This window comes from Suricata suricatta, chromosome 12, assembly GCF_006229205.1.
Source record: "Suricata suricatta isolate VVHF042 chromosome 12, meerkat_22Aug2017_6uvM2_HiC, whole genome shotgun sequence".
Taxonomy (NCBI): Eukaryota; Metazoa; Chordata; class Mammalia; order Carnivora; family Herpestidae; genus Suricata; species Suricata suricatta.
In genome coordinates this window covers 19,847,149-19,872,427 of record NC_043711.1, presented here as the reverse complement: position 1 = coordinate 19,872,427, position 25,279 = coordinate 19,847,149, and the positions used below count along the sequence as shown (strand labels likewise).

The 25,279-nt window shown below is 44.6% G+C and overlaps 1 protein-coding gene and 1 pseudogene across 2 annotated transcripts in view; one reads left to right on the top strand and one right to left on the bottom strand.

Moving 5' to 3' along the window:
• Positions 1-336: 336 nt before the first annotated feature.
• Positions 337-25,279, bottom strand: part of RAD54L2 (RAD54 like 2) — a 99,241-nt gene continuing 74,298 nt past the window's right edge. For both annotated transcript variants that reach the window (XM_029918211.1, XM_029918212.1), the window contains exons 6-22: positions 25,017-25,243; positions 22,585-22,767; positions 22,326-22,459; positions 20,946-21,142; positions 19,270-19,612; positions 18,413-18,590; positions 16,934-17,185; positions 16,587-16,705; positions 15,180-15,298; positions 12,343-12,442; positions 11,156-11,361; positions 10,590-10,762; positions 9,666-9,862; positions 6,732-6,931; positions 5,549-5,638; positions 3,745-3,837; positions 337-1,894 (exon numbers count right to left, since the gene is read on the bottom strand). In XM_029918211.1, coding sequence (XP_029774071.1) covers positions 900-1,894; positions 3,745-3,837; positions 5,549-5,638; positions 6,732-6,931; positions 9,666-9,862; positions 10,590-10,762; positions 11,156-11,361; positions 12,343-12,442; positions 15,180-15,298; positions 16,587-16,705; positions 16,934-17,185; positions 18,413-18,590; positions 19,270-19,612; positions 20,946-21,142; positions 22,326-22,459; positions 22,585-22,767; positions 25,017-25,243 — 3,806 coding nt within the window. In that variant the 3' untranslated portion in view covers positions 337-899. The remainder of the gene's footprint in view (positions 1,895-3,744; positions 3,838-5,548; positions 5,639-6,731; positions 6,932-9,665; positions 9,863-10,589; positions 10,763-11,155; positions 11,362-12,342; positions 12,443-15,179; positions 15,299-16,586; positions 16,706-16,933; positions 17,186-18,412; positions 18,591-19,269; positions 19,613-20,945; positions 21,143-22,325; positions 22,460-22,584; positions 22,768-25,016; positions 25,244-25,279) is intronic.
• LOC115273281 lies at positions 23,512-23,958 on the top strand (annotated as a pseudogene).

Here is a 25,279-nt window from a genome sequence, read left to right as displayed (position 1 = left end):
TCAGAGACAGTGACTGGGGAAGGAGACAGAGATTGGCAATGCCCATTTTCTCTCATAAATTCCCCAAAATTCTAAAATAAATGCGGCTCTGAAAACCAGGGACTTGGGTTGGCTGGGCCTTCTCTTCACCAACCAGAAGGAAATTTGTGGGTTCCATGGCTCTTTTCCTGGGTTCATCCCAATATTGATACTAATAGTTGCCATGAACCAACACATTCTGATATTAAAAAAGATAAATTCATTTTTAGTTTCCCCCTTAGTCCCTCTCACCCTTCCCTCCCACCTCCACCCCTGCTCTGTTACATACAAGTACATACATAAACACACACATAAACATAAAACACACACACACACACACACACACACACACACACACACACACACACACACACACACACACACACCTGGTCTGCTTCTTTCTCACCCCTAGAAAGACTCCACTTCACATGAAATCTCATTCTGCTCTCCCTACCCACCCTCCTTCACTTACCCTCCTTCCCTCCCCTCCCCTCTCCAGGCCAAGCTAAGTCACCCAGTAAGGCAGCTCTCTTGGGAGAGAATGTTCCCAAAGACAGAAAGGGGATGTGAGCTTCTACACTCAAGATGGCAAGCAAGCAAGCACACAGCATAAGCAAGGCAGGCAGGAAGAGAGGCAGGCTGCCCTGCCTCTCCATTCCTGTTTTGGGTCCCTGATTTCCCGCTATTGCTGCTCTGTTGGATTATTTTGCCTCTTTTGTTACACAGCAACAGAGCCTGCCACTATAGTCAACCACCTTTCTTTGCCCTCTTCCTTTCCCTCCTGCCAAGTGCCCTATTCTCAGAAAGCCGGGATTGCTGCCTTCCAGCTTGGTGGGCAACCTGCTGGGGGGCCTCAAGTGAGGTGGAGAGGGACTCCCCAGCTATTTCCCAGTGACCTCTATCACATCATCGTCCTTATCCTCATCGTCATTGGAGCTGAAGCCCACCTCAGCAACCTCATGAGAGTCAAATGGAGGCACCTGGGACCGGAGGAGGCCGCCAGCAGGGTAGCCTGCATGTGGGGACATGTAGCCTGGGTAGACAGACATGCCCCGTGAAAGGTTGCTGGGTAAGACAGGGGAAGGAAAAGGCGCAAACATCCTCGGCTCGGAAAGGAGTGGCTGTGAGAATGGGAGTGAGTAGCTGGGTAGTATCCCTGGAACAGAAGGGTTGAGCATGAAGGTGGGGTTGCTGGCAGTGACTGAGGTAGCCGTGGAAGAGGAACTGACGGGGCCTGCTGGCACCAGAGGGTCAGTAGTCACTGGAAACACCAGGCGGGCATCTGCCAGCAAATTGGACAGCTGGTAGTAGGAGGGAGTACTGCCCATAAACAAGGAGTTCTCCCCAGCCTGGGAGGTGAAGGGAGTGGTGAGGTTATGGTTTAAGGAGACGGGTGGCATGGCAAACCCGCCAGAAACTGGATACCCGTGTTCATACGGCTGCACGGGGGCTGGCAGGTGGCCCTTCCTGGACCGCCGGCGGGCTGACTCCTGGGCAGCAGGTGGAGTGGCCATCTTTCGCTTATGGCCCCGTAAGTCCAACACTGGGTTCCTGTCACCACAGGGCTGGCCGGTCACCAAGAGGGAACTATTGAGGCAATGACCCCCATGCCGAGGCTCAGTCCCGAGAGCTGTCCCAGGAATAGCGCTGCTGTCCACGAGTTGAGCTGGGGGGCCAGGCAGGGCGGCACTGGAGCTTGGGGAGCTCTGCTGGGATTCCCTGGCGGCAGCCACATCTGCATACTGCTGGAGCTCACTGATGATCTCCGGGCTGTCTGGAGAGACGGGCCTGGCCAGCCCCTCAGGGTCGGGGGCTTTGGGTGATGAGGCACTGTGTCTGCCGTTGCTTGTGGATTCGAGAGAAGGCCCCTGGGAACCTGGGGATAAAATGTAGGTAACTGAGAACCAGAATGGCCAGGGAGAGAAGGAGGGTATAGGAAAAATTCCATGAAAAAAAAACAAAACACCTTGTCCTGTGGTCCCCCAAATTCAAAGAGTTTGATATCCAAACAACATCACCCAGTCAACTTTTCCCAGTCACAAAGAAAGAAATCCATTGATCTAGGAAACAAGTCTATAATAAGACACATAACTTTTCTACACCCTAGGTCCCCAATCTGTGAAACTCGACAAAGGTGAATTCTAGGAGATAATGAATATGGAAAGCTAAGAGATCATTTCTGTCATAAGTTGGACTCTTCCTGGGAGCAGCGACAGCCAGTGACTAAGATGGGAGGAAAAAGTAAAATGAAGTTTAAAAAAAGGTCCATCTTGGTTTAAAAACAAAACCCAGGGGTGCCTGGGTGGCTCAGTTGGTTGGGCGTCTGGCTTCAGCTCAGGTCATGATCTCACGGTTCGTGGGTTTGAGCCCCGTGTCAGGCTCTATGCTGACAGCTAGCTCAGAGCCTGTAGCCTGCTTTGGATTCTGTGTCTCCCTCTCTCTCTCTGACCCTCCCCTGCTTGCATGTCTCTGTCTCTCAAAAAAAAATTAAAAGAAAAAAAAAAGAATGTGAAATTAAAAATAAATAAATAAATAAAAACCCAATCCATGGCCATGAAAGACGACTGGGACAGGTGGTAACATTATGGAATTTTAAGCTTTTGTTTTAGTGTCATAATGGTGTTGTGGCTAGGAGAATATCCTACGCTTAAGAGATGTGTGAAGGACTTAAAGGTAAAATGACACATCTTCAGCTTGCAAACAGTTCCAATAATAGGAAGGAAGAGAGACAGAAGAAAGTTTATGAGAACAGTAACAGTCATTGGATCTAGGTGCAGGGTACATGGGTGCTCATCATGCTGTTCTTTCAGCTTGTTTGGAGGTATGCAAATTTCCATAATAACAGCTGGAAGCAAGAGTAGTCTAGCGCTCATACTCCACAGGGGAAGGATAGAAAGGAGTCACTCATGTAGAGGGAAGTTGGCCAGAGTTCCTAACACTGTTAATGTGCCACATACACACGCTTTGACCTGGCAATCCCACTTCTAGGAATTCATCCTATAGACATACCCACGTGACTATGAACCAGTGAAACAATTTAAATGTTCAAGGACAGAGAACTCAGTAACACGCTATCTTATACCCATCTAACAGCATCCTGTGCAAACTTCAATAAGGCACATCTAAAGAAATGGTAAGGAACAAGTACTGAGATACACCAGTGAGTGAAAAAATAAACAGTATAGTATAGTGAGTTAGCATCTGTTTTAAAAATATAGAGGGGGAGGTCTGGGTGGCTCAACTGGTTAGGCATCTGACTCTTGATGTCAGCTTAGGTCATGATCTCATGGTTCGTGGGTTTGTTGGCATGGAGCCTGCTTGGGATTTTTCTCTCTCTGCTCTTCCCCTGCTCAAGTTTATACTCTCAAAACAAATAAACTTTAAAATAATAAATAAGTTAAAAAAAGAAATAAAAATACAGAGAAAACTTACATACGTATATTTAACACATAGACCAACACTTACACACACACACACACAAAGTGCACACACACATTTTCCTGTACCAAGTATGTGTATAATATATCTCTGAAAAAAGCAAATGAGAGTAGCACCTTCAGAAAGGAGGAATAGATGGCTGGGAGTGTCGGGGGACAAAAACTTTTCACTTTACTCCTCTTAAACCTTTTGAATTATGAACCATATACCCATTATTCAAAAAAATCAATTACAAACCCAAACAAACAAATGCTGTGTAGGTCAATAGAAGGTAGAAGCCACTTATACCTGAGGCAGCCATCCGACCATCTTCTGGGACCTTCGGTTTGCCAGTTGCTCGGACAGCAAAGATCCGCCCATCACTGGTGCGAATGTACGTCCCTAGCAAAAAGCAGGAGGAAGACTGCTAGGAGCAGATACCCAATGAGCCAACCCTGGGAAAACTCCAGGCCTAGGCATCATGGGCTGGGAAACAGCTATAAAATTAGGCCCCATGCCCTTTCTTGAGACCCCTGAAATAAGAAGTGGACTGACTGAGCTGTGGACCCAATATTACTCATTTACTCCACGAGACTGCGTGACTACCATGTACGAGGCATTGTTCTAGACACTGAAGAACACAGGATGGAAAGGGGGCCTGTCCCACAGGGCTCAACCTCTACAAAAACAGACACGATACCAGAAAATATCAGGAAAGATTAAATGCAATGGAGAAAATAAACAGGATGCTGTGGAAGAGAGTAAGCTGGCTGCCTTGGTTCTGGATGAAGTACTCTGACAGGCTGGGAGGAACCTGGTAAGGAAGCTGGTAATATCTTCTCTGTGGGTCATATATTCCATATATTTCATGGCATCTTTTCCTGAGCCTAAAAGGTACTTTGATCCAACAGAGGCTAGGGCAAAATCTCCTTGCTAAATAGCCTCAGGGAGCCTCATAATAAAGGCTGATATGAATGATAGGTTCAGATTGCATTCTGACAATGTCCAGTCCAAACTTCTTATTCCAGTAATCTCATCTTCCTCTATAAACAGGCCAGAGGCAGTGGACTTTTTTTAAATTACCACACTCAAAATGTCTGTCATGCAATCCACAGATACTAATTCATCCACCCAGTGCATTTCCTAATTGAGACCTCCACCCCTACTCTGATCAAGTGGGTAAGACAACACAATAATATACATGTTAGCTACCAACCCACTCCACAGCTCTTTCTCTCCACTTTCGGTCTCCCTGTATGCAGTGTAAGTGCCAGGCATTAAGCTGTTGATTAACAAGGCTTCCATTCCAAGGGCATTCATCTCAAATAAACAAACTGCACCTGTATGACAGCTACCAGCTAAACAAGTAGATAAGGAACCAGGCTGTGCCCACCCATGAAGTTCCCCTTTTAGAAAACCCCAGAGTAACCCTGAAAACTGAACTGAGTAACCTTGCCATGCCCTAATTCCTGCTCTTATGTTTTAAATTTACCAATAAAGAGTAAACCCACAGTACTCTAACCACCTGAACTCCTGGACCCTAATAGAAATCCAGGTCTTCTCTCCTCCTTTCTCTACCCATGAACTCATTGTGTGGCCCTGCGGTGCCACACAATGTCATAAACCTTGTTTTTTCAAAGTCCACTGATAGTGCTGCTGAGGGGCTCATGCAATCACAGTAAGAACCACAGGGCCAGTCCAGCCACCACACCGGCTCTGGAAATGTCTGTGGGGGCTTGCCATGATTAGTACCTCACCAGGTAGTGCCCAGGCCCTTATAGCTGATAGCATCACTATTGGTAGGCTATGACTGATACAAAACACGATGTTTATCCAAACCTACCTCAAGATTCTCCATAAAAACAAAGGCAAAATACAGGAATGGAGGAACCCTAATGCTCTTCTTTTAAGCCACTGACAGATCTCTTTTGGGCCCACCCCAACTGTGCTAAGCTCCTAGAAATGCTTCTTCTCATGCTTCCGCCACATGTGACACTTTAACATAGGACAATTCTTATCCTCCCTCTAGCTCAGGCCATATGTATTTATTCTTCTTCCCAGTCCCACACTCTGAACCAAAGGTAGAGGATGGGCCCCTTGGTCAGGTTCTTACCTTTCGTCCCACGGATGATGTGGATGCTTTCACCAGCATTAATTCTCGCCTGTACATCTGTGGAGCTGTTGAGTCCAGGAATAACAATATCTAGTGAAGATACAGACCTCAGATTTAGATTACCTGACTGAGAAGGGAAGATGCAAAGTCCACGTCCACCCCTGTTCCTCAACGGCTTCCTTAAAGCCTCTCAGTGGAGCAGAGGTCTGAACCAAGGGAGAAGAAGCAAGCAGGGCCTCCTCTCACAGTTGTCTAGCAAAGAAAACTGTGAGAATGACAAACTTTATTAAGAAAAGAAAATCTGATCATCTTTCTGATCAATTTCCCTTGATTTAATGAAACATTCATAGTTTTCAAAGTTCTAGTTCAAATGGTTATTTCTGTGTTTGTTTGTTTTCCTCCTCCCTAAGCCATCTGCATCCATCTGCTCCACATCACTTTAGGCTCCAAAAGTGGCCTCATCCTCTTCCTTGCTGGCATTACTCTATACCTAACTAAAGAATAAAAGTATGCTCGAGAATCAGAGAAGTAGGATTACAAAGGGCTCTCTTTTTGTTTTTAGTCATTTCACAATTTCTTTACAATGGATATATTATTTTCATACTCAAAAAAACCGACTAAGATATTTTTATTCATATTTATGTTCCATGAATATTTCTGGATAATAAGATGAAAAACAGCTCCATGAAATGCTTTCCTTCCCAATCACAGAACCAACTGCAGAGACAGATAGGCTGCCAGGCTCCTACCACTGGCACACCATGCTCAATTCACATCAAACTCACAAAGAAAGAAGCAAGTGACATTGAGGTATTCTAATTAATTAGGGAGGTTGACAGTTGTCCTTTATACCCAGCTGACCCTACAATCAGGCAGGACTCAACACATTCATATCTCTCTCAGACCAACTCTGTGTTAACATGAAATTTCCATAATCTCTACAGTGCTCAGAGTCTATCCTACATATCACGTTTAAGAAAACCCAGTTCCATGTTAGAATTCTTAAGATATTTCATTAAAATGGAAATTCCTCAAGTTCAGGGACTATCTTCTCTATTTTTACCCATAGTGCCAATGTAGTAAGGCCTAGAATATAAGAGGTGTTTAATAAATACTTCCTGAATAAACAAAGTAAGCTTAAAAGGGACAGGCAGCCCTGGAAGAGGATCTAGGAATTCCCAACCTGTTGTGGTGACCACCTTCTGCACAAGGACCCCTGCGCGTTGTAGGTAGTTGATCGGGAAGTTCATGGCTGGATTTGTGCTGGAGGCAGAGCTTATGCTGCCTCCCAGTGGGACATGCCGGGGCATCATGGGGATGGGGGTGGACTGCACAGGACGAACACTGGCCACAGGCTTCTCATCACTCTTCAGTGTTGGTTGCCTGTGAGAGAAAGACAAATGCACTAAGAGACTTCAGCTAAACAGCCCTTACCTTTCTACAAAGGCTGCAGAGTTTCTCCAGATTCCCCATTCTACAGTCTCAGTTGCTACTGAGAAGGATCAGAAGAACCTGCAGACTACGGCCAATTGAAAAGGAGACTAGAGGCAGGACGGAGATAGAGTGGCAGTGAGACATACAGCCTCTCAGAGTCAAAGAAGAATCACGTCAGCAGAATAATACCTTTCTGGGGATCAGAGGTGACATTTGCTCCTCTAGGAATTTGGACAGTCTATATACATTAGGGATTAGTCCTTGGAAGGAAGTTAGGAAAAGGTAAAGATGCAATAAGAGAGGAAAAGTTCTTTAAAACACAGTGCATGCCAAGTTGAAGACAAAGGGGTGGAATTTTCTCAGTCACCCAGGGAAAAGACCACGTGATGCCACATGTTCAGGTGATCTTGAGAGAGCACCTATTCAACATCAACCATCTTATTCTCTGGAACCTCTAGTTTCAGTAAGTAATACAGACATCTCTTCTCTTCCACATAACCTTTCATTGGGCTCCTCCAGGGACCAGTGTCCAAAATGCCCCTCTAGTAATGACCACCACAAAAGCAGTGGCAGCCAAAATGCTGTTCACAAAGCCCTGGTCTCTGAATAGCACACAGCCATGGCCAGCCTGAGCACTGCTGTGCATGTCTTACGCCAGCATGCCAAAATGTTACCTGATGGCCAGTGACACGCTCCTCATTTTTCACCTTCCTTTCAAATGAATGTTGGTACCTTGAGAAAACTACTCCTGATTTAAGATTTTTGAAATTAAGACCCTGTCACTAAGTTTTCTGAAATCTGTGCCAATGGTCTTCAGTTTTGGGGGAGACCTACTTGGACTGGTATAGTTTTTCTTACCTGACTGGAGAACATTGATATGAGGTTGCTACAGGCACCACTGGGTAGCCCTCTGGGCCCTGTGGACTCTGCATTCCCAGATAGACCACAGAGCACAGTAAGCTCACCAGGTCTGAGTCTCATTTCCTCAGTCTGCCCAGGGTGGCTTTGCAGGAGCTAGGGGTCCTGGTCAGATGTCAGTGGGAGTCTTCCCAGGATCCAAAGTCAGATCAAGGTAAAAGTCAGGGTAACAGGAACCTAGCCTAAGCCTCCTACTCTGAGGGGTTGAAGGAAATTGGACAGAAAGCTTTCCTCACATATACCCAGAAAGGAAGAAGAATCGGCAGGATCATGGTATGGCTCCCACAGAGTCAGAGATGGGCCACAAAAGCCCGGACCCCAGCTCGTTTGTCACATCTTTCCTCATTATGGCTTTTCTCTACCTGGGTTCAGGCTTAGTCCATTCCTGTTGTTGCATGGGAAAGCCCAGAAAAGAGAAAAAAAGTGGTGGAGGACAAGAAGGAAAAACATTCCCAGATAATAGTATCTTGGAAAATGACAGAAATAAAGTCTGAAGGTTTTGAAAGAGAATAACATTTTTCTTGAAAGCATCTTGTACATAAAAAGTAGCAAATTTGGGGTGCCTGAGTGGCTCAGTCAGTTAGGTGTCTCTTTGGCTTAGGTCATGATCTCACCATTCAGGAGTTCAAGCTCCATGTTGGGCTCTGTCCTGACAGCTCAGAACCGAGAGCCTACTTTGGCTTCTGTGTCTTCCTCTCTCTGCCCCTCCCCTGCTCACGCTCTGTCTCTCTCAAAAATAAACATTAAAAAAAAAAAAAGCAAATTTACTCACCAAAAATTAGTCTTAATGTAAAATTTACATGGTTTCAGTTCCCTGAGAACCTCATTTGTCAAGTTTTTTTTTTTAACATGGAATCTTCATAAGAAAAAAGTTTTAAGGGTGACTGGATGGCTCAGTCAGTTAAGCATCCGACTCGGGATCAGGTTATAATCTCAAGGTTCATGAGTTTGAGCCCCGCATTAGGCTCTGTGCTGACAGCTTAGAGCCTGGAGCCTGCTTTGGAGTCTTGTGTCTCCCTTGCTCTCTGCACCTCCCCCACATGTGCTCTGTCTCTCTCTCAAAAAATAACCATCAAGAAAAAGAAAGTTTTAAATTTATCCCTCTCAAATAAAATAATTATCTTTGATTAAAGATAATAAAACAAAAAAAATTTAATGCAAACCACTCAATCAGGCAGCCAATCTTGTAAGCCCTATAAGCTATTTTGCCTTAAAATGCAAAAAAATTAGATAATGTTTTGTAATTTCTTACAAAGAACCTCTTTGCTTAGCAATTGGCTTCTATCGTGTTCATACTCTGGAAGCTGTGTTCAAGAAAAATATTTTTTTGGGGGGATCGTGGCATAGCCACAAAATGAAATCCCATTAAGAGCAGCAGAATTCCTTGACTACAATTCAAGACCCACAATAGACCTGGCCTTTACCCTTGAACTTCACTACTTAAGCAAGATCTAAAACCAAGGCACTACAGATACGAATGCAGCTGTGTGGGAGGGTTGGGCCTCTGTGTCTTGGGAAGCTGCATCTCTTCAGGAGTCTAGAAAAACTCTTCTGAGTCACAAGGCCAGTAGCTCACTCTTCCAGCCAGAGCCACTTAAAACACCAGGGCTGTTGAACTGCTTTGGAACCTCATCCAAGAGCAGAACCTGTCAGTTCACAACAGCCAAGAAGCAAGTTGTAGGCTCTTCCTTTGTTTAAAAACAGAACCAGTCAAAAGGTTTGGGCCTGGCCCAGCAGCAGACCTTCCTCCCCTTGAGTGACTCACCAGTTTCTCTGACTGAAAGCAGGGATGCTGGTCAGGCTCTGGTCACTTGCAGGATAATACTGTGCATATGATGGGCGGGTGTAGGGGACGGATGTGCGTTTGTCTTCCTCATAGCTTTTCTTTGCTGCTTTTTTCTCAGCCTTGGTCAGCTTGTGATCCTTTCGGTTAAGGAGCAGTGACTCATGCTCAAAAGGCTCCTGGGGACACAGGAGGACATTGATTTAATTATCAGTGTGTGCCAACATGACTGATATACAATGAGGCTTACTCTGAAACTGAGAAAGGGCTGGCTATCTCCTGCACTCACAGAGAGCCTGCTCACAGACACATAAGCAGGTTTACTGTCTTTTCGTCAAGAGTATAGCTCACAACTTTAACCCAGCCCACCTTTAGACAACCCAAATCTGCCTTCTATATCAAAAGGATAGGAGAGGGGCGCCTGGGTAGCTCAGTCCATTAAGCATTCAACTCTTAATCTTGGCTAAGGTCATGATCTCATGGTTCATGAGATAGAGCCCCGCGTTAAGCACTGTGCTGACAGTGTGGAGCCTGCTTGGTATTTTCTCTCTCTCCCTCTCTCCTCAGTTCACACGTGTACATGCATGCATGCTCACTCTCTCTCCTAAAGTAAGTAGACACTTAAAAAATAAAAGGATGGGAGAGTTTAGAGAATTATCAGACTACATTTCTAGAACTTTACCCCTTCTTTCTGCTAGGAAAAACTCACACTGGCCAAATTATTCCACATGGCTGAGCTGAGCATGGTTAATGACTAGGATGGGAAACTGCACGGGGCAAGGAGACCAGATGAGTTCAGGTCTTCTGTATGAAACAAAACTTCAGATGAAGGAAAGGAGTTTGCCAGACAACTTTCCCTGAGTGGAGACTGCTGTACGGGGAACTGCATGCATCCCAGGCTCTCACCTTGGTGATGAGGTGAGGGTACTTCAGACAGGCAAGTTGGAGGACTGGCTCCTTGATCCCCTTTATGTTCAAGGATGCTTGGGGAGCTGGCTCCTTCTCAACAAAGTGCAGTAGGTTCTCCACCTCCTTCCGGGTAAAGTTCAGCATTGGATTGAGATCATCCACCACCCGATCTAGAAGGGAGAAGACATGGAGAAAGTTACTACACAGCAGAGAAGACCACAAAAGCACAGCTACATAGGTTGGCAGATAAAAGAGAGGTTGTGGCTGGCTTAATTGTCACTAATATCTAAACTACCTCAGACCATCCCATATTTGAAAGTCAAAGACCAGGTCTGAGGCCCCGGTGAAATGGAGTATCATAAGAGAAACCTGCCTACCTATGCTCAGCTCTTATTAAACCTGCCCAGGACGAGCTGAGGTCAATCACCTCTTACGAAATTATTTGAATCAGAATAAGATGGGAGGAACTGCTGATTTTCTGTGATTCAAAGCCTACCCATGTTCCCACAACCTGCCTCCCACTGATAAAATAAAGTTAATATTGAGCCTGAAAGATGCCCTACCTGACATGCCCTGCTTGGAAATCTGTCGGTCATAGATCTTCTTTTCAAGAGTGAAATCAGCCACAAGGCGATAGATGTGACAGGGCTTTTTCTGGCCATAACGGTATACTCGACACACTGCCTGGGCATCATGGCAAGGGTTCCAGGAAGCATCAAACACCACTACTCGGTTGGCACCAATCAGATTCACACCCAAGCATCCAGCCCTGTAAAACACAAGCCAACAATCACAGAACCTTTTGTTTTAAAGACAGTTTTCAAATTGGCTTTACTCTGCGACTGCTAGCCCATATCACCACCTTTGTCCTAAGCACAACACATACTAGAGGATTGTACTGTCTTGCTGATGAACAGTATATTGCTCATGCACTGAAAAGTCTGCCCCGAAAATCCAAAACAGAAGTGTTGATCAGCTCTGAAAGAAAAACTCACTTTCCATTCCTCTGTAATGAGTAAGGTCCCTGCATCCTGGTCCCAGAGTGATATCACTTGGTGAAGGAAAACATCTGCATATAGATGTTTCTGGTGTGTTTAGTCTAACAGCTTAGGAAAATGAGTAGTTGAGACCCATAGAGGACATTCTGATGGCAGAACGCAGCACAGCCTTCAAGCTGCTTGGCATGAAACAAATAATGCCATCGCCTTTAACAGTTACATTACACTTTCTACCTTTTTTTAAAAAAATATTTTTTATTTATTTCTTTTTGAGACAGAGACAGCGTGAGCAGGGGAGGGTCAGAGAGACAGGGAGACACAGAATCTGAAGAAGGCTCCAGGCTCTGAGCTGTCAGCACTGAGGTTGAATGCGGGGCTTGAACCCACGAACCGTGAAATCATGACCTGAGCCGAAGTTGGATGCTTAACTCACTGAGCGACCAGGCACCCCACTTTCTACTTTTTAAAGCACTTTCAAATTAATCCCATCATCTAAGATTCAGAATACTCCTGAGAAAAGCTAAGTATGACCATTGTTAATGAAGGGCTCAAAGAACTTTGTGACACTATCATGACGACTACCCTTCTTCTGACACAATTTCCTTTTGGAGTCCCTTCTCTGACTTCAAAAACAAGTCACAAACCTGAGCAGATCTCTTCTGATGGGACTTGAATAAGACTTTGGATACCTGCCCAGATGGCCAACTGCCCTGAACACAGCCCTCTGACCTCCCCTCTCAGGATCCACTCACCTTGTGGACAGAAGGAACAGCCAGGTGGTGAGGTTGCTGGGATCATTGAACTGATTAATGAGCCGCTCCCTCTCAAAGGCAGGGGTGCTACCATCTAGCCCTAGGACAGAAGGAAAAGCACAAGAAATGGACATACGAGGGCAGGGGTACACAGCAAAATCACTGGACAAATGTGTTTTTAAAACAAAACAAATACACTATAGTACTCAGATTCCACCCCCATGGACATTCCATGGGGCTACAGTGAGTCCCAGGAACCTATAGTTTAAACATATCACCATGTGCAACAAGGATTATAAACTATGTTTCTCCCTTTAGTAGACAAACTAATTCTAAGGTCAAGGTTCCTAGACTTTAGAATGCCTAAGAACCACCCTAAATATGGAAGCTTGGTAAAAGCTGGCTCAGGGTGACCTGTCTGCCTCAGTCCTGTAAATCTTGGTAGGTGCAGAGGGACTAGGAGTTCTGTGTTTTGATATGGATGTTGTTCCTCCACCAGGAATTTGCATTGCTAACAAGTTCCTATGATTAAGAACTTACTATAAGGAGTCATTAAAAAGAATAGATCTGGGGGAGTGGGATGGGGCATATGGATAAAAAGACGGAAGCTCAAAGGAAGGGGGAAAAGTAACATTCAATTAAGAAGCATGAATAAGAGCAAAGAAAACAATCAATAAAACTAAAAGGCAACCTATAGAATGGGAGAAGGTAATTGCAAATGACATATCAGAGAAAGGGCTAGTATCCAAAATCTATAAAGAACTTATCACCCTCATACAAAACTGGTGGGAATGCAAACTGGAGCAGCTACTCTGGAAGAGAGTGTGGAGGTTCCTCAGAAAGTTAAAGATAGAGCTACCCTACAACCCAACAACTGCACTACTAGGTATTTATCCAAAGGTTGGCAAATATATTAATTCAAAGGGGTACATGCAAAAAAAAAAAGTGGGAGGATATGCACCCCAATGTTTATAGTAGCATTATCAACAATAGCCAAAATATGGAAAAAGCCCAAATATCCATTGTCTGATGAATGGATAAAGAAGATATGGTGTGTGTGTGTACACACACACACACACACACACAGACACACACACACACAGACACACACAGACACACACACACACACACACACACACACACACACACACACACACACACACACACACACACACACACCAGAATACTACTAGGCAATGAAAAAGAATGAAATCTTGCCATTTGCAACAACATGGGTGGAACTGGAGGGTATTAGGCTAAGTGAAATAAGTCAGTCAGAGAAAGACAAATACCATATGATTTCATTTATATGTGGAATTTAAGAAACAAAACAGATGAACATAGGGAAGGAAAAAATAAAATAAGATAAAAACAGAGGAGGCAAACCTAAGAAACTCCTAACTATAGAGAACAAACTGAGGGTTGCTGGCAGGGAGGTGGGTGGGGGATGGGCTAAATGGGTGATGACTCTTAAGGAGGGCACTTGTGGTGAGCACTGGGTGTTGTATATAAGTGATGAATCATTAAATCACTCCTGAAACCAATACTACACTATATGTTAACTAACTTGAATTTAAATAAAATCTTGGAAGAAAAAAAAAGAAGAATGAATAAGAAAAGAGAGGCTACATTTGTCATCCTAGGGAAAAGAGAGAAAAGGACAAAGCTAAGGAGATGAAAAAGCACATGGAGGACTGGATGATTACTGTTATAAGGAAGTATCAGTTTAATTGGCTGGTATTAGAGGCTTTTCCAACTGGCACCCCAACCTACCTTTCCAGCCTGAGTTCTCACAGTTGTCAAGCACAGCTCAGCATTGACTCACTGGGCAAGCCTACAGTCAATACAATCCTGTGCTGGGGGTCTTCCTGCCACCCCAGGAACCTCTATTCTCTAAATACTTCCTTTAGGCCAGTGTTTCTCAACAAGGGTGATTTCCTCGCCCTCCCACCCTACAGGGGACAGTTGGAAGTGTCTGGAGACATATTTGGTTGTTATAACTAGGTGGATGCTACTGTCATCTAATGAGTAGAGACCAGGGACACTGCTAAAAATCCCCCCGCCCCCAACCTACAAAAAGAATTATCTCGCCCAAATGTCAATAGCTGGACAGTAAGTATCTGAGGCTAATATATCTCAACTTTTGTTTTTTATTACCACCCCTTAAGACCCTTTTTATGCATCCCCCCCAATCAACAAGTCCCTTATGAAAATGTATAAATACCACAGATATACAGATGTTCATTTATTGCACGCCTATTTAAGCTTTATACTTTTGAAGAGCTAAGCTTTTTTTTTTTTAATCCCCTCAAGAACTAATTTTCCTCCTCTTAGGACTACTATCTCCCCTATAGAGAAGAACGCATCATCTGGGCCTATATTCACTCTGTTGCTTCTTCCTAGAATGATCTTTGGGTCACACTAACTCTGTATATTCAAATTCTCCCCATCTTTGCCAGTCTACTGCAAGTTCTGCCCCCTCCAGGAATCCTTCTCCAATCATCCTTCCCACAATGATTCTGTTCTTCTTAGAATCTGTTAAGGCACTCAATTAGTGCTGCTTTGTATTTGTCTTGGAGTTACTGTATCTCAGATGAAGACAAGGTTTTTGTCTTCCACTTCTCTGCTCTCCCTGTATCTTGCCCAAGCTCCCCAGCCTCTAGTACAGCGCCTCACACACAGTGGCTTGCTCTCAATACCTCCCTGCTCCTTGGCTACTCCAGATACTCCTAAATATTTGGTGGAGAATAGAGTAGAAGACAGAAAGGCAGAGAAGGAAAGGAAAGCCTTAAGCAGACCCTGCCAAGCCTCCAGAAACAAAGCCACAGTGAACTCACGGAAGTAGCTGACGTTTCGAACCCACTTCTGTACTCCTTGCCCATCAGCACCAGGTAGACAGGGCACTTCTCGTTTCCCTAGGAATTCCTCGATGAGAGCCAAAGTGGAAAGGCTCTGGCTGGAAGGGATAACATTTGGTTCAGAAGGCTCCCAGACCCAAGGGAATCTTGTTCCCCAATGGACTCACAATCATGTATAGCCTTCTGACAATGGGAACTCCCAGAACCCACAAAGAACCACTAGGGGTATTCTCCCTAGCTCATAATGGGAGGAGAGTCATCCATCCACCTATTATCACCACCCCACTAAATTTGCTATTACTTCTACTTTCTCAATTCTTCCTCAATTACCTCCCCTAAATTGTGGGGTTTAGCTCAGTACATAGTAACAAATAACATCAGCATTAAAAACCAACATTGATACATCTGATACATCAGATCTAACTATAGGCCACAATCAATATTCTGGGTCTTACTAGGCTTTCAAGTTATAAAGAGAAGCAGTCTCCTCAGAAGTGATATATAAAACCAGTGGGATACTAAACTCTTCCCCGGTTAGAATCACTGCTCTCCTCTCAATGTGTGCCACACACAGAATCCTTTACTCTGAGGCTCCCAAGATGCCCCTTAGCTCTCATGGGGGCATAATTTAGCCAGAGCAAAAAGAAAGCAATCAACTTTATGTCCGTTCCCCAAAGAGTCAGGCCTTGATGGAACTCAAAGCTCTGGCCAGAGAATGCAACTCTGGAACAAATCATATTACTTATTGGCCTTACATAAAAAGCATCAAAAAAAATTATTTTTTAAAGCAGACTCCACACCCAACAATGGGGTTTGAACTCACAACCTTGAGAGCAAGAGTCGCTATGCTCTACTGACTGAGCCATGCAGGTGCCCCCCTCCTCAATTGTTTTTAGTTAAAAAAATAAATAAATAAATAAAAAAAGGCAGGGGAAGGACCGAAGCAGATTAGACTAGAGGTCAGCAAATGTTTCTGGGAAAGGGCCATATCGTAAATATTTTTAGGCTTTGCAGACCACATTCAGTCTGTTGAATAGCCTTCTTCTTCTTTTAAAACACTTTGAAAATGTAAAAACTAGCTTTCAGGCATGTCACAAGCCAGATCTGACATGAGCCACAATATGAAGGATTAGACTATGACCTCCAATGTCAGCCTAGGGTTTTAAACTGTTCTCTGCAGAAAAATCACATTGGGCAAAATAAGAAACTCCAAGAATGAGATGAAATGCAAGAAGGTCCTCGCAAGAAGCACTGGTTTGGAGAGGCATGAAGAGGAAAACAAAACAAAACAAAAGGAGCTGGGGTTACCCCAGACAGTCTCACTCTGTAGGGGTTATGTCACTCTACTATAGATACACAGTGTCATTGGGGGATTTCTCTTCCTACCTGAACACAAGAATCTTGTCTCCAAGCTTAACACTTTCCTCAATCAGGTGGAAAAGCAATACCATCTTGGGAGAGTTCTCTAAGACCCCAGTCTGGTAATTAGTCAAAAGGTCCTTGGCCTGCAATAGAGAAATGAGGCAGCTTAGAGAAGGTCCATGGCCAGATGACTAGAAATAAAATTTACTCCTTCCAAGGCAGAAGCTCATGGGCAACCTTTACAGTTCCCTACAGAGACCTTAGCAGCACAATGTGTTGTGCAACCCACGCCCTCTTCCCACATAGGTTTTGCTTTGTATCATCCCTTCTCAGCAGTGTTTTATGACCACAGAAGTATTTGTTTGACTCACCCATTCATATGTGACAATGTTGTTGCCTCGCTCCTGGAAAGGGTTGAAGCCAACCCCTTGTAGGAATTTGCTGTTGGTTGCCTCTCCCATAGAGGAGGCCAAGGTGCTGTCCTCCCCCTTGCCTTTTGTTCCCTGTGACGAGCAGCGGGCACTAGTCCCAGCTGTGCCAAGTTCTTCCACATCTAGGTCCTGCTCATTGGCCAGACTCTCCTTCTGAAGGGCTTCGTACAGCACATCCGGGTGATTCCAGATCTGAAGTTCAAGTTAAAGGGGAAGTGACACAGGGTAGAGAACAATCTAAGAGTATCCCAGGGAGTCTGGAAACATGCACTTGCTCAAACACACACTTCCCACAGCATACACTGTCACACAAAAATTAGAGTTTCTCCAACTTCCTCGTAGTCAAAGAACCTACAAATTCATTTTAACTGTGATCACCATAACATGAGTTGGAAGAGTTCATAAGAACAGGCATGCCCATATGCATAATCAAAAAAGCTGTATCACAAGCCTTGTATTCTTATTTAAATAAGGATAAGAATGTTCCTGTTTCACTGTGTGGCTACAGCCAACTACTGTATGAAACTATGAAATAAAACCAATCTCTTCCTATAGACAAATGTATCTGACTTATAGATGACCAATCAGAAGTCATTTCAGGGACTATTCCTAGCAGGAGTTGAGAATTCCTGGGGGGTTGGGGGGCGGGGAAAGGAATAGGAAGGGTGTGTTGGCACTGTAGCATCCTCACAGACCATATCTGCTGTAGCTTCCTGGCCCTGGTCTAGGACTGTGGCTACAAAAGAAACATTTTGAAACCCCATCTGTCCCCTGACACATGTCTTCAGCTGACTTATTAAAGCAATGGTCAATTGGGAATAATATCCAACAGGTCAGCTGAGAGCTATCAAAGAAACAGGTCCCTCATTAGGCAACAGGAAGCACATACTAAAGACAAGTCAGGGTGGTTCATGAATCTATTCATGAAGCTTAGTGCTAAAGACACCTGGGCTCTGCTATCCCTGAATCATCTCAAGCATTATCAGGAGGAAAGATTAAACAGAATCAAACACAAGGTCTAATAACTTGCCTAAGCGATGTATTTCTTGAATCTTGATTATATTAGCAGTCAAAAACTGCCCCATAATGTTTTTCCATTACCCCTTTTTCCCAAGTGAAAAAAAATCAGTGAGAAAGGAAGGAAGTGATTCCTCAAGTTTGGTACCACAGGTTGACCAGATGAATTGCACAACTGCAAGGAGCACCATTTATATCACAGGCTGAGTGGCACCCCCAGGAACTGTGCAGCACACAACCAGCACATCTCTCCTTGGGGTCCCCAGTTCTCCAATGCAGCAAACCGAGGGGAGCCCCTCTCACTTTATTCTTCCTTTATCAAGGACTCCCAGCAGGAATAACTCCCTTGGGACCATGTCATTCTTCATTCATATCTCAGTATTCCTTGAGGCCTCAACACACCTTGCAGCACACACAGAAAGCCTTGAGGGGATTCAGCCCCAGCCAGCCACTGCTACCACAGTCTCGGAAGCGGTCCATGAACTGTGTATACAAATCGCGCTGGATCTTTGAGAGCCGCACCAGGATCACATTCTCTTCCTTGGCAGGTAGATGAATCTTCAGCACAGTATGGCCCCTCCTACAAAGGCAGAGATCAGAAATGTTAAGCCAGTGTGGCCAGGAGGGGTCAGCGCAGCATAACAAGAGAATCCTGCATTTCTGCCACACCCCTTTTGAGGATCTCAACATTCACAGCAGTCTTACAACAATGAAGATTGGTTTAGTGACCATTAGAAGAAACTCATTTTAAGGATGAGAACTAAAGTAAAGAAGATTGGGTGGCAGAGATGGAAACTCCAGGCTCATACCCAGATCTAGGTTGTTTTTCTAAACTTTCTGCACACATGCCATCTTAACAAAGAAAAACAAGGGAATTGCTTTAGACCAGCCTAACTACACCTACTGAGATGCTGAAGCTGGGGAGGCCATGCCCCTGAGAACCAGCCCTTCTACGCTTTCATTGAGTTGGCAGAAGTCTAGCTCTCTTTTGCTTCTCAGCAAGTAAGGTAGGTATCCCTAGAAACTTCAAAGATTAACTTCTGAGAGAAGTACTTCTAGGCCAAACTTTCAGAGGACTAAAACATATCCATCATTTGTGTGCTATTCAGGAAAAGCTACTCAGTAAAAGGAAAATTTTACTATCGCCCACTAGGGAAGGACCTTCCTGCTAAAACAGTTCCCCTTTGGGACAGCTTTGCATGCCTTTACACAAACAGCTCTCTGATGGTTCAAAACACAGGGCCCTGAGGATGGCTCACCTCTGCACAAAGCCCTCCAGGAGGCTATGCAAGACGTGGCTCCGGTACCGCATGAGGCGGACATCCTGAGGCGTGCTGTCAATACACTGCCCATTCAGGATAGGGCGTTCAAACATGTTGCTGAACTCCTGCCGGGTGCCGAGGAAGTCTGGGCGCACAAAGTCAACCATACACCAGTACTCAATGAGGTTGTTCTGCAGGGGGTACCCGGTCAGCACCACCCGGCGGCGAGAGCGAATGTTCTTCAGGGCCTGTGAGGTGCTGGCCTGGCAGTTTTTGATGCGGTGTCCCTCGTCACAAATCACCACATCAGGGCCAGGGCGGCATAAGGCCTTCTCAAACTCTAGGGAGGGAAGAGGATCCGGAGTCAGAGGGTGACAGGGCCTGTTCTTATTCAACAATATGAGAAGTAGGGGTGCACCCTGGAGGAGACAGAAGAAATGAAGGAAGCAGGAAAGCAAGAGTCAGCCCCCATCAGTGAAAGGGAGCCAGCCATCCAGGCTCCTGTGCATTTGGTGTGACACATTAACCTGGACTTTTGACTCTTGCAGTAAATATCTCTTTTCCCTCTTTCCTTATCTTTTTTCTTTTTTTCATTTACATTCTAAGTAAAACACCTTGCATTTCTACCTAGGGCTTATATCAACTGGGTGGCAGAGCGCGTGACTTATAGACTACCAGCCTAGGATTAAAAATGGTTCTGAGTGAGGGGCACCTGAGTGGCTCAGTAGGTTACGCATCCGACTTCGGCTCAGGTCATGATCTCACCATTTGTGAGTTCGAAGCCTGCATCAGGCTCTGTGCTGACAGCTCAGAGCCTGGAGCCTGCTTCAGATTCTGTGTGCCCCTCCCCTGCTTGCTCTCTGTCTCTCTCTTTCAAAAATAAACAAATAATTTAAAAAAAATTTTTTTAATGGGTCTAAGTGAGACTAACAGGAATCATCCAGATAACTCCAGTTGACTTTCATCATTGCCAATGTCTCTGCACCATCTGCGGGCTGGCTGGTGGGGAGCTAGCTAAAGGACAAAATCTTTCTGGAATTACCTGCCAGTCATTGCTAAATGGCAAGCTCATCCCAGCTCTACCACAGAGGCAAACCTAGGACAAACATAATCTACAACATGAAGAGACCTATAAAATCAAACAGCCTCTGAACCTAAAAAAAAACTTTCTTCCTTAAACAGGCAGAAGTCCTTTAGAAGATGGAGCAGAACTAAAACTATGAGGAATGACTTTCACTAAAAAAAAAATTTTTTTTTTAAACTGGGATAAATTCTCCCTTTTATAAACTCACAATATCATTACTACTCTGTATATCAGTGATTTAAATACTTCACAAATAGTCTTTTCATGCTACCCCAGAACACCTTTAGGAAGTGGTGAGAAGAAAAGCCATTCTCCCAATTACTCTGTGAGAGAAATGGTCAGATGGGCAGGGGAATCTCCCTAAGCCAGTCTGTGAGTGGCCCACCCAGAATTCCACACCAGGCAAGGAAAGCAGTACGTTCTGAGAGCCAGTGGAGGTCATCTACCTATCTTAGGGACCTGGATTTCAGGTTCATGACAATACAACTCACATCAATAATCTTCACATCTGACTTGGTGCTGCTGTAGACACTATTTCTTTTTTCCTGAAACACTAACCCTAAGAGCATCCCCAAAAAAGGCTGCCCACCTCTCCGAAACTCCTGCTGTCGATCTTCCTCATCTAGATCAATGATGACCGGGTGAGAGCGTTTCTTGGTTTTCTTCGATCTACCTGTGGCAAAGGATTTCTTCAGGGTGAGGAGTCTGTACATTTCGTACCCCATCAGCAGTACCCCACCCTCTGATACCCAATCAGCCATCACTTTAGCACGAGCTGCCATTGTCCTGCAAGAGAGGAGAAAAAAATTATTGCATCCATTGCTTCCCAGAAAACATTGTTCACAACTAGAGCCACAATGATGTACATTCAGAAGTCCTTATTGCCAGGGACTTCAGCAGCAGCATCACAGGGCTTGCTGACTGCTCCCCTTCCCAGTATCCCAGAGATGCAACCCCACTGAGGATGGATGGGGTCACCAATGACAGTTAAAGAGCAGAAAAATAGAAATGCAGTGGCACGAGGCAAGCAAAAGTAACAACTCCCTTGGAGGTACATGCATGACTACAATTCTACATTTGAGGGAGAATTTCAAGTTATTCCCATAAAAACAAGATAGTAAAAGCAAGGGCAATACTCTGCATTTTACCTTTCCCGGCCCCAGTGAGTAAAGAGCCAAGGACAAACAGTAAAGGAGAAATGGTAGAAGAGCCCAGAGACACACAGAGCACAGTCCTTCCACTCCTAAACAACCGAGCCCTGATTCTATTTCATTAACTGCATGTGGGCTAACAGTCCTAAAATCCAAGAAAGAGTAGGTGATCAACCATCTAGGAGGCCACTCACAGTCTCCTCATTTTGATGTGTGTGACCAAACATCACAAAAGGCAGCCTCTGCAGAAGAGAAAGTCTATCTTCTCAATTATCCATGCCAACAAGGAGAGGGTAGCATGGCTGGCTGGCTTGGGCCAAGAAGTAGCTTTAGAATTTTAGAAATCAAATTGAATTTATGGAATAGAAATATAAATAATTTTATCCAAATCTAAAACAAAAGTTTACCCTTTTCAAAACTTTGAAGTTGTACCAGTAAAGGTCAACTGCAAATAAGGGCTTAAAAGAGACTGCTGATTAGGCTTCTAAGAAAGAGAAATATAAAAGGTGAGAAGTTAGAAGATAGACAGTTTCATTTCATCATGTTGAATTTTATTACTATCCACATGGGCAAATAGGATGATGTATACAATATTTTTCAGAATATAAAGCACCTTTAAGCAGAACATAAGACATTTCCCAAGCTACCTAACTATAGGTAGAGAAAAAAATGAGTATCAGGAAATGGGCAGTGGGGATGGGGAGGAACACATCAAGAAACCAAAAGGAATCTGGGAAGACAGGGTTCGTGCCTTGATATCCAGATCCTGGAAAGAAGTCTAAAAGGAAAGGGAGAAGAGGCGAGGGTAGGCAACATACTTGTGCTCGTCATTCAAGATGTGAACTTTAAAGAACCGAGGCTGGACTTCTTCAGGCTTGTTGTCAGCTGGAAGGGCTTCAGGAGCTGGAAGCCACATGTTGAATTCCGCCAGCCAATTCTGAAGAGTATTAACCTGTCAGAAAGCCAAGTCCAGAAAGAGGATTTTAAGAAACAAGCTCAAAGCTGAGTTCAACAAGCTGTTTAGTACCCAACAAGGCATTAACCCAGAGCTCCTCAGAGGGGCGACTGAACTCTTACCGGCACAATGGCAAGAACAGTTTTGGCTGGCGTGTGGCGGAAGAGGACGTCGATGAAGGAGATCACTTGCAAAGTTTTCCCCAAACCCATGCTATGGGCCAGGATACAGCCAAAGCCACTACTGGTCTTAAACCTCTCCAAGGATTCAACCAGGTTATCATACAGGAACCGGATCCCACCAATCTGACAAAGGACAAACAGAGGCGATAGTTAAAGGAGCTGGCAAAGACCAAGATTCTCATTTTGTTCATCTTTGAATTAGTCAGAATTAAGTAAATGAGCAGACACTATACCAGTCAGTTGGTGCGGATGGCTACAGAAGTTTCCCTGTACCCTGACTGGTCTACTGGCTGATGACAGTCTTAGAGAAAATATGGAAAATCATTCACCTGGTACAATGACCCATTTGAGGCAAAAATCTGCAGTACCAAATTCTTGACAAGGTCTGTCACTTGGCCCTAAGCTGCTCACCTCAAGATAACCAATTCCATGAGGAGTTCTTATTGTGAAGAGTTCTTACATTGAGTCAACCTCTGCCTTCATGGAAACTCCTCACTGGTTTTTGTTCACGGCTCTGGGTCAACACAAACTGTTCTGTTCTCTCCTATCAGAAAGTTCCTCAGACTTCTGAATAAAATTCAACATGATGAAATGAAACTTACATCTCTTCTGGAACCATTTCCAGAATCAAATCAACTTCCTAATCAAGGCACTGTCTTCCAGAGAGCATCTCAAATCAGCCCTGCAGATCTCACAGAAGGAACCTCAAGATTATTAAGCCAAGAGATCCAACAACTCTAGAGGCTTGCCCTTCCCATTCATCAGAAATCCTGAAGGATTGACTCCTCCTTTCTGGCCGAGGTACATGCTCATGCTCTGACATCTGCTGCGCCCCCAGATGGGTAGCAAGACCACAGAATTGCAGATATGATTTATGCTGATGTAAATCCAAAGGCCTACCCCCTCACAGACACCCACCTCACCAAGAAACTACTGGACCTTGTTCAGCAGTCATGAAACTACAAGCAGCTTCAGGATCTAATGAAGCCACTAAAACCCTCAACAGGGCCATCTCTGAGTTCATCATGATGGCTGCAGATGCCGAGCCCCTGGAGATCATCCTTCACCTTCTGCTGCTATACGAGGATAAGAATGTGCTTTATGTGTTTTGTGTGCTCCAAGAAGGCCCTGGGGTGGGCCTATGGGGTGTCTAGGCCGGTCTTTCCCTGTTCTAACACCATCGAAGAAAGCTCACAGATGAAGAAGATCTAGTTCATTCAGCAGTCCAACGGAAAGGCTCTTAATCTAAAGAGGTGGCTTCTGCCCCACTCCTCACTGAGTCGTCCCCTGGGGTTATGTATCATACTGTGTTAGCATGTAGTATTCCAGCTATATTCTATTGTTATATTATACTACTAAATCTGGGTTTTGCATTTTTGTATTATTTTTGTTTTACAGGTTGTTATCCATATATTAATCCCCTACCTCAGCCCAATCTCCCATTCTACTCTCTCTGCCAGCTTATCCTCCCTTTGGAAAAATGATCTAATGCTGAGAACAGGCAGAAACAGAACAGTGACACCATTCAAAGGCAAGGAAGAGCCAGGATAGAGATCTGGTGCCAGCTTTCAGGTGCTAACTTCCCACTGTGTGTAGGACATGATGGATATAACCACCATTCATTTTTGGTGAATGTATGTCTAGCATACAAAATCGTTCTATAAGTGTTTGCTCTCTATGGGGATTATGTAGCATCTGGGGAGAAAGCATGTATCCTATGAGGTTGTTAGGTATATGTCCAAGTGTCGTGTCCTAATATGCCCCTGCCATTCGCTTTGGTAATGTGATGTTGTTCTCCCTTTTCCCCAACTCCTAACCATGCCCCTGAGGGTGGCAGGGCAGCACCATACCAAAGATGTGCTGCAGAATTCCAGAGGCTGTCTGGGCAAGTTAGACATGGGGCAGTTGAAGGAGTCCACAGTGGCAAGAAAAAAATAGGTCAACTGATGCTAGAATGAAGAAGTCTGGGTTCAAGGCATGGAGACCTGACTGGAAGCTACAGTAAAGATGTTGGAGTCAAAGAAACATCCTCTCTGGTGAATGGAGATGTCTTCAGTGGATATTTGGTACCAGCTCTGAGAGTCCTTACCCCTTATCCCTGCCACAGTGTGGGTCAGATTCTTTATCACATCAGAAGGAGAGTACTAGTGTGCCATTGTTGTGAGCATCCTAATAAAGAAATATATCCATATTCTAATTTTTAAAAAAATTCTGAAGCATCGAGTGCTAGAAGGAAGGATCAGATCTTTCCAATAACTGCTCATGGTACCAAACAAGTACTTTATAGGCTCTGATGCTAACAGCCACCAGCGGGTAATGTCCTCAGCAAAGAAGCTGAAAGGAAACAAAGAGGAGAGTCAGACTTGCCGTACCTGATGAGGTTTCACTGCCCGTGCCAACTGTGGGGCCAGGAAAACATTCTCCTCCTCTGGAGGGTGGTTCAGATTGACAAGGACCCGCCCCAGAGCATCACGCTGGTTTAAGACATCATTCACATGGGTACCACCTTTCTCCTCTTCCTCATCCTCCTCACTGACAGATTCACTGCTGTCCACAATGTGCAGGGTGTCCTCCTCTCCAGAGCTCAGTTCAATCACTTCTGAGATAGCCAACAAAACAAAACAAAACCAAAAAC